This window comes from Mastacembelus armatus, chromosome 14 (genome assembly GCF_900324485.2).
Source record: "Mastacembelus armatus chromosome 14, fMasArm1.2, whole genome shotgun sequence".
In the NCBI taxonomy this organism is placed as follows: Eukaryota; Metazoa; Chordata; class Actinopteri; order Synbranchiformes; family Mastacembelidae; genus Mastacembelus; species Mastacembelus armatus.
Window position 1 is genome coordinate 19282608 of NC_046646.1, and position 9631 is coordinate 19292238.

At 40.7% G+C, this 9631-nt stretch overlaps 1 protein-coding gene across 1 annotated transcript; it reads left to right on the plus strand.

Annotated features, from left to right (window-relative positions):
- Nucleotides 1-464: 464 nt before the first annotated feature.
- Nucleotides 465-7587, plus strand: pcyox1l (prenylcysteine oxidase 1 like). The gene is made up of 7 exons (XM_026329066.2): nucleotides 465-590; nucleotides 1111-1317; nucleotides 1599-1773; nucleotides 2661-2872; nucleotides 3220-3360; nucleotides 4022-4433; nucleotides 5057-7587. The coding sequence occupies exons 1-7, from the start codon at nucleotides 482-484 to the stop codon at nucleotides 5304-5306; spliced, it is 1506 nt and encodes a 501-aa protein (XP_026184851.1). The 5' UTR covers nucleotides 465-481; the 3' UTR covers nucleotides 5307-7587.
- Nucleotides 7588-9631: the final 2044 nt, after the last annotated feature.

Here is a 9631-nt window from a genome sequence, read left to right on the forward strand (position 1 = left end):
TTTTATGCAGATATATAAAAAGTCCACCAGTGGCAGCTTCTCAAATGCTGTTTGCAGGTTTTCTGTATTGCAGGGTAGTAAACAAAAAGTCTATTGCTCAGAAATTAATTATAATTTGAGTTTAGTGAAACAATCCGGGTTGCAGCGGTACGTAAACGACGTAGAAGCAAATTGCTCTGATTGGTCGAAACAACGAGGTTTCAGATCACGTGATACTGCAGGACGTGAAGTGAGCGGCCGTTCATCAGTGAAAAGATCTTAATCATCTTCTTCTTTCTTCTGTGGATCGTCCTAAACATTCACTATTTAAAACGCAAACTTATTCCTCTGCAGCGAAAGAGCACAGGTGAACAGCCTTGTTCGGAACACAGCGAAGAGACAGAGAGAAGCTAATGCTAATGCTAACGCTAACCTAACGTGGTGGGTTAACGATCGCTGCACCTGCTCCTCTCCTCCCGGTCATCTCTGCTGTGTTGCCGCTATGGGCGGCTCCCTTCTCCCGGTGTTCGCTGTCGTGCTGTCAGCCTGGTTGGTTGTCGGGGACCCGGAGGAAGCTGCTCATGTCGACGGAGCCCCGCCTTCTAAAATAGGCAAGGAAAGCTAATGTTAGCCCACAGATAAATCTACTGAAAGTTACTGAATCGTTGATTCTTTCTCTTTTTTTTTTTACCCCTGTCCATCTACAGTATTTAGGATCTGGGTATCTTGCTGAGCCAGCACAGTTGCTATTAAACCAACTCCTCTTGTTGAATAGGTCTGCGGTGATACATACACATTATAAACAATATCAATTCTTATACTATGTCAGCAATACGATGTGAAACAAAGTCACCAATAACAACAATACATTACTGTTGTCAGCGATAACAGTTCAATACAAAATTATTAATAGTAATAACTATAGTGTAAATAATGAAATTTAAAGTGTCAACAACGATACACAGACAACTATTATAGAATATGTGAATGTGTGCATGAGTATAAGTGTGTGTGTGTGTGATCACTTAATTTTATTGGTTACCATATCATCTGTTACAGGACTCTTTCATCATGTCTCTGAAGGTAGATCTTTATGGGTCCTGCTGTATGTGTTTGTATGCGTCTTTCCAGCGGTGGTCGGGGCGGGGATAGGGGGCAGCGCCACAGCTCACTTCCTGCGGCAGCATTTTGGCCCCGAGGTACAAGTGGATGTGTTCGAAAAGGGAGAGGTTGGAGGCCGCCTTGCCACCGTAACTGTCAATCACAATGACTATGAGTCTGGAGGTGCCATCATTCACGCCCTCAACCTCCACATGCAGGAATTTGTCAAACAACTCGGTGGGTGTACGCACACACAAGCACACACACGACACACACATGACACACACAAGAGGACAATAAGTATCTATGTGACTGTATAGGATACATTTAGTCATTGCCTGTCCTTTATGTAGTTATTTTCTGTGGAAATGATGTATGTTTGCATATTTGGTAGTGAAAAGGAAAGGCTTTCCAGCCACATTACAGGTGCAGAGAGAATCAATAAAATCCCCAATATTGAATTCCTACTTTTATCTATGGGGGGATTTGTCCTTTGTGTTTTCTCGTGTCCTTTCAAGGTTTGAAGTATCGTCGCAGCATGGCAGGAAAGATGGCAGTGTTTAACGGTGAGGAGGTGATTCTGGAGGAGACAGACTGGTACCTGCTAGACCTGTTCCGACTGTGGTGGCGCTACGGCATCAGCTTTATACGCCTGCAGATGTGGGTAGAGGAAATTATGGAGAAATTTATGAGGTAAGCCAGAAATATGAGCTGCTTAGTCTGCTCAGACTTCTTTTGTTAATATCCAACATGTCTCTGTAGGTGTGGGGGAGTCCAACTTTATTTGAAATATTGTTTATCTGTACCTTTTGAAAATGATGTGATTGGTCTGCCTGGTCATACTTTCTCCCTCCTTTTCTTGTCTCAGGTGTTATTACTTCAATTTTCAATGATGCCACACAAATTTGTATTTCTAATCTGATTTAAACCTTCTTGCCAACTGTTTTTACAAAGTGAATTATAGACTGGAAAAATACGTTTACCATGAATGCACAACACTGCCTTCTAGTGTTGAAGTCAATGAACAAAGCCTGTGCTGAGCTATTTATAATCTGCTGCACCTTAGGCACCTGCAGCCATAATCACCACAAACCTCGACCCAGTGTATGACTTTCAGAGCTTGAAGCTAGTATAAATACCAATAACCATTTGCTGAAATTTCAGAGTACTACTTTGATAAAAAACTGTGCTGTCTTTACAGCAAAATAACAGTATTTAAACAATGAAACTTATTTGTTGTGGTGCTCAGCCTTACACGTGATTCTCAGATATAAGACATCAAATTATTTGCTTTGTTTGTGCTACCTTGACTCACCAGGCCCTGATTTGTACTTTATCTGTTCATCATCACTAATCACTGGCGTCTTATTTCCTCCCTCAAGAAACAATTTATCTCTGATAAATTAGTAAGAGTGAAACTTTGTATTCCTGTCTTTCTTTCTTTTTATGCACGGGTGATTGCTGGGAAATTTGTGATAATTCATTCAGTTTTCAGATAGGAATGAGGAAAAAAGATTCAAGTAATATGTCTGCTGATTTTGTTAACCCTTTATTTGTGTGTGTTTACCTGCGTGATGAAGGATATACAAGTACCAGGCCCACGGCTATGCCTTCAGCTCAGTGGAGCAGCTGCTGGACTCTCTTGGAGGGAGTGGCTTTATCAACATGACTCAGAGGCCGCTCTCTGATTCGCTGCTGGAACTGGGGGTGTCGCAGCGCTTCATCGATGAGGTCATTGCACCCGTCATGAGGGTCAACTACGGGCAGAACGTCAGCATCCCTGCTTTCGTAGGTCAGATGAGTGAAGAAATGTGCAGTGGAGTGAGGATGTGATGAATAGGAAAGAGACAGAGAACACAGTGAAAGGGCAGCGCCTGCAATTCAGAAATCAGGACCAATTATGAGCTGACTATCTACATTTGCACTGATGTAGGTCAGGAGGGAGGAAAGGATAAAGAAAAGTAATATAGGTGGGGAGGAGCGGGGTGTCAAGAATAGAAGAGAGGAAAGCAAGGTGAGAGGAGGGGGTGGCCTGTGGGAGCGAGAGAACAGGAAAGTGTGTGGGCAGCTTATAATTGGTGTATAGCACTTGGCACTGTCACTTGTGAGCGAGAGGGTGTGTGTGTGTGTGTGTTTCAGGCGCTGTGTCTTTAGCTGGTGCTCAGAACAACCTGTGGGCGGTGGAAGGAGGCAACAAGCTGGTGTGTTCAGGCCTGCTGAAGATGGCCAATGCTAACCTGCTGCAAGCACAAGTTAACAGCATCTCCTCTGTCCACTCAGGTACTTTGCTCTGATGATGATGATTGTGCTCTTGTTGAGCAACTGATTGATTTTAATTCAAACATTCTTTTAGTTTATGTGTCATATGAAGTGACAACCATAAAACAGACCACAGGCCTTTTGCACAGGAACAACCCATGACCTGAGGTGAACTTGATGCTAACATCCTCATTGTGTTTCCATAGTATTTTACAAATGTTTTGAATATACAGTACTATGTTAAAGTTGTAGACAAGATTTTGTATTTGTGTGCTAATGTCATACAAAATCTAGTAAACAGAAAAAAACTAAATCAATTCAGTATTTATGTATCAGCCTTTATAACATCACCAATTCTACAGTTGTGCCCTGTTGTTTTAAGTCATCTGCATTCTTAGTTCTGGACCCATGATGAATTGAGCAGTGAAAGCTTGTCATAGTCATAGCCCTTCTCCAAAAAAAAAAAAAAACAACAACTCTGGTTTAGCTGCTTAAACATCTCTGGCTTTATTTTTCCTTTTTGTCATGTTTATTTCTCTCCCCATCTATACATCTATACATGCTTGCCTGTTCCTGTACTTGCAAGTTTACTAAATGTATTTTCTACCCACTAGGTTACTTGACCAGGTGATGAAATCCTGTACTATAGTCTTGATAGAGATTTTGATTATTTGTCCTATAGGGGAGGCACTCCAATACCAGCTGAGCTTCACCACACCCACTGGGAAGGGATCAGAGTTGTATGACATTGTTGTGTTGGCAACACCGCTCCAGACTGATGGTGGGTCTGGAATCCAGTTCCAGGGTTTCCCACTTCCCTTTGACCAGCTTCCTAGTGACTATCACAAAACTGTGGCAACCATTGTTCATGGCTACCTCAACACTTCTTTCTTCGGCTTCCCGGACCCTCGGCTGTTCCCCTACGCCAGCATCTTGACAACTGAGACGCCCGATCTATTTTTCAACAGCGTGGCAAGTGTTTGTCCCGTTAACATCTCTGCGGGTTTCCGGCGCAAGCAGCCACAGGAGGCCGGTGTCTATAAGGTGTTCTCGCCACAACCTCTGGACAAGTCTCATCTCAAAACACTCTTCAGGTCAGCCACCTTCTAGCAAAGTAATCATGGTATTGACTGATAAATACTGATTTAAATTACTGTATGATATGACAATAATTTTCCTCTCATTTCTATTTGATTAAGAAAATAAAGAAAAATAATCCTCAGAATTTTTCTGCAGTTCAAGTGCACATAATTCGTCTTGGTTGTTTTGTGTATCATCATATAAAAACAGCAAAAATCCTATTTGAGATGTGGGAACCAGTGAAATTTGAGAAGTTAGAAAATGCATAGACTGGTGGGAATGTTAACTAAAATACTAGAAAAATACAATACAGAGCAGATAACAGCACTAGAGGAAATTTAATGCATCAGATCAGTTCTTGTAATTGATCACCAGAGGAAAGCACAGTGAATCAGCATAATCAGTATGATTTATCCTCTGGGGACCTTGAATATTTGCACATTTCAAAACAGCCAATCAAATAGTAGTTGAATTATTTCAATCTGAATTAATATGGTGAACCCACAATCAGACCAGCATTGCCATATATAGAACCAGGCTGCTTGCATCCAACAGTAGCCATGCAGCAGTTATTAACTTGGTAATTATGCTCTGTCAAAACTCAGAATAACAGTTTTCCTGTTTGTCCCAATTTTAGGTCGTACTACTCAGTGCAGGTGACAGAGTGGCAGTCCTACCCTCGTTACTGCAGCAGCCAGGGACTGCCGTCTGTGGAGCTCCACCCAAATCTCTACTACCTCAATGGTATTGAGTGGGCTGCCAGTGCCATGGAGATGAGCTCAGTGGCTGCCAAGAACATCGCCCTGCTGGCTTACCACCGCTGGAACAGACAGACGGACATGGTGGACCAGAAAGACCTGATGCACAGGATCAAGACAGAGCTATGACCACAGCACACTTCAGCAAATATAAACATCAGAGAGTTTGTAAAAGAACAGCAAAGATTGCTCTTCTGGAATCACATAGCCATCCGCCATCCATGTTACTGTTTAAGAAAATATCAGCCTTTTGTGTGAGTTGTAATAACTTGATTTTCACAATTATCTTATAGATTGTATCTATGTGGAGCTGTGTCTAACACTACCTAACAGCTCTAGATACCAGGCTGATGTCTGACATGCTGGTGCATTAGTGAGCAGACTTTCAGTTTCTTATCCCTCTATGCTCAGAGTCATCATTAAAGTCTTAAAATGCCTGTACTTATTTGCAGCATCTGCTGCTGACAGTCCATAATTAGCTGTATGGGATAGCATTTGTTTTTTAATATATGTATGATGATGACGTGTGTATTTTTTATCATTCATATTCATATAATTCTTGCTCACCTGTTTTGCACATCTAGGCCTAGAAAATATTGATGTGTTATGTTTAAGTTACTTTACAGTTGCTAAGGAAAATAGTTACTTGGTTACATAACTGTGAAATATGTTTACGGATTAGTTTATAATGTGTAATTTACACAGTTGGTGTTTTCTCCCTGTTAGGGGCTGTTAGAGTTGACTGCAGTTTAAATTGGGTCTTTTCTTAAAAATGAATTGATGCACATTTAGTTTGGGTAGGGTTTCTATGTGCCTGTTAAGGATTGAGTTCATAATTTCGGACTGTTAAAGACCTCTGTCACAAAGTTGATGATCACACATCCAAAGTGTTGACTAAACATAGACAATCCACATTAGGGTACTAAATTCTTCCACGTTTATTTGTGAGTCAAGTATTCATAAGCAAAGTGTACTTAAAGTGTTCTGCAGATATGTGGGAATTTTTTCCGTGTTGCCTGGGGATTGATAGCTGATGCAAATTGATGGTTTCATCCAAATATTCAGCTGCAGGCAGCTTTTCTTTGCCAGTAAATTAGGAAACCAAACAAGCATGGAAAACACCAGCTGATATTTATCTCAGTAGACAGTGAATGGTCTTTGGAAATAGTTTTCTTGAATTGTTGATGGAACATCACTTCATGTGATTACCAGTCTAAGGTCACAGGAACTACTATGTCCACATGGGTTCAAGGTTGAGAGCATTCATGAGACATTTAAATGTCTGCTTTCTGACTGCACTGTAGCAGCTGTGAAAGATGAGACAGATCAGTGCAGCCACCGATTCATCTTTACCTTTAGGCACATGAATCTGAAACACCTGCTATTGTCATCTACACATTTAAAGACAGTCAGTGGACCTGCTGTTGGATCTAAACAGGATCTCATTAACATAATCTCAGTAGGATTTTTGTAAATTTATAAAATCATTATTCAGTGACTCATGGTAGTGGCCACTGGTGCTGTGCTGTATTGCGCCTTTCATCAGGCTGCTTCATTATCTCCCCTTCCTGCAGCTTTTGTTACATAATCCAGTGGAAAGAATTTTTGGGGGGCAGCAGAGCCAACAAGCTTTCACACTGAACCAAATAAAAGCAGAGGACAAATCTGTGGAGCTGCTGGTCACGATGACACTTTTTTCCCCTTTTCTCTGAATTCCTGAAGCCTTGCCAAGATCCAACTTTGTAATAAGCACTGCAAGCTTGGGAAAACACATATTAAGATAGAGTTGGACATTGACTTCCACAAATGACAAGCACTAAAAATGTTAAATGTGTAGGTATGACTTCTTTTAGTCATTGAAATTTATAATCTTGCATTTAGACTGAAGTTGATTTCTGGAAAAACTTAACTGAAAATGTTGTAACTCCAAAGGGCTTAGGTTGGTTGATAAAGTGGCTGTAACGTGGGTTAAAAAAATGCCATAATCCTTTAGTCTGAAGTTGTTTTGAAATCCCACGATGGTGTCAGATACAACGGCAGTCGAGCTGAAATGAAGGCTGATTATCTTCTGTCCTGAATAGCCGACATCTGAAATTGTGTATAAAGCAACAGGGCTACAGTGTCTGTGGAACTACATATTGTCGGAGTGTGCATGATCACTCTTGCTCTTAGAACTAGAAGTATTTTGCAAATAATAATAATATTAAGTCTTACTGCTACTCCACTTACCAGCTTTTTGCTGAGCTTTCGGCAGCCTCTGTGAATGCTCCCCAGTTGTCGTGGACTGAAAGATTTACCCACAGACAGACTTTCTGCTGAAGTGCAGCACACGCCAAAATAAGAATACCATTGATTTTATTGAATAATGTACATTGTTGTGAAAATAAATGATTAGATGCTTTGCCATGAATTCTTGTTTTAAAAATTGTACTAAAAAGTCCACTTGTCATCCTCTGACATTCAGATTTGATTTACTGGTGATTAATAATTGAAAAGAGGAAAATGTACTTCTGAGCCCTGAACAAAATCCATTTTCCTGCTTGATTTCGTTCTGCTGGTGTTCAATCTTTCGAAGTATAATTTTCTTTTTCTGGAATAGAAAGACAAAGAAATGTTATATGTTACTAACAGGATGACTGGCGTTGGTGGTTGACAGTCCCCAAACTCCTGCCACAATTATTCCAGTGGATTGGAATTTTAAAATCTTACATTTCTGTAGCTGAACCGACAAAATGCTGTAGATTTGTCACTCAGTTGGAAGTTTTCATAATGGTCTACAATTATAAGATCATTTAAATATGCCTGGGAGTTAAAGTGCTTATTTACACATTGAATTATTTATTGTTTTAGATTTTCATTGAAGTCTTTATGCCCTGAACATGGAGAAATGGCAATATCTCAGGAAAATCACCAAAGGTGTTAAGTACAAAGTATTTTATGTCAAAGACTCAAAAGGAAAGTCCATCAGATGTGGAGCCCTCAAAGGAGACAGCTTTTCTTCCTGGTACTGTTGGAAAGAGTGGACAAAGATTATTTCTCATCTTATGGTTTAAATGCTTTGAAATAACTTCCCATGATGCCAGTGTTTTATTAATTTGCAGATATTCCCAATCAAGAAACTGTCAGGGAAATGAAAACAACTGACAGCCAAAGCCTATCATCTTCATTAGTATAATGGCCCCTGTGACTCCTCCCTAACTTCTGCCAGCAAGAGCACAATCTCAGTGCTGATAGTGGTCAAAAGGGAAACTTTTTCCAACATGTCCCTAGACTCAGACATTTAGCGTTAAAGTGATTAATGTGCCTGTGTGTTTAATGAGCTCTCATACAGTCGAACTGTTTATGTGTGTGTGATCAGAAAAGTCTGGCTGATCAAACACTGATGAAGATTCCCACTGTAGCTCTGTATGGCTCATCCAGTAAAAACAACATCTGAGGAAATAACAGTGGTGATATGACAAACACGATAGAGTTCATGTGACCAAAGTTCCACATTTAGGTCCATCCATCCATCATCTATACCTGCTTATTCCTTAACCAGGGTCACAGGGATCTGCTGGAGCCTATCCCAGCTCTCTTTGGGTGAAAGGCAGGGGTACACCCTGGACAGGTCACCTGTCCATCACAGGGCCACATAGAGACAAACAACCACACACTCACACTCACTCCTATGGGCAATTTAGAGTCACCAATCAACCTGACATACGTGTTTTTGGACTGTGGGAGGAAACCAGAGTACCTGGAGAAAACCCGCACAAGCACAGGGAGAACATGCAAACTCCACACAGAAAGGCCGGGTTGCAAACCCACGACCTTCTTGCTGTGAGGCAATAGTGCCAACCACTTATCCACCGTGCTGCCCACATTTAGGTCAAATAGTCAAATCAACTTGCTGAACGAAGACCATGAGTTGCAGCTGAAAGCTGAAAATCTTGTAAATTTAACAGCAATGATATGATCAGTCTTATAGCAGATCATAGTTTCTACTGACAAAGGCAAAATGAATGTATAGAGATAACACTAAATAACAGATAACACACCATCTTGTTTGCCCTGCATGGAAGTCACAAAAATAAGCTTTAATAATTACAACACGTGTGAATGGAAGAAAACAAGATGCTGTGGGAAAATAATTCATAAGTGTCATTTTGCTCAAAGCACACAATTTCCCCTAAGGTCACACACACAAACACTGCTTTTTTTATAGAGAGAACAATATAACCTCATCCTATTGTCTTCTATTTGAGCCTCTCAAAGCTTGGCTGAGCTGTTTGCCAGCTGCTCCAGGTGTTTGTGAAGTGAGAAATAAATTTCTTCTTTCCTTTCCACTAATGATAGCTCTAGAGAAAGAGCCAGCTTCTCAGACTCTGAAAGTTTTTTTGTATCATATGATAAAGCAGCTTTCACACCCAGGGCTGTATGAATGTCTGTTATTTCACTGGGTAATAGTGAAA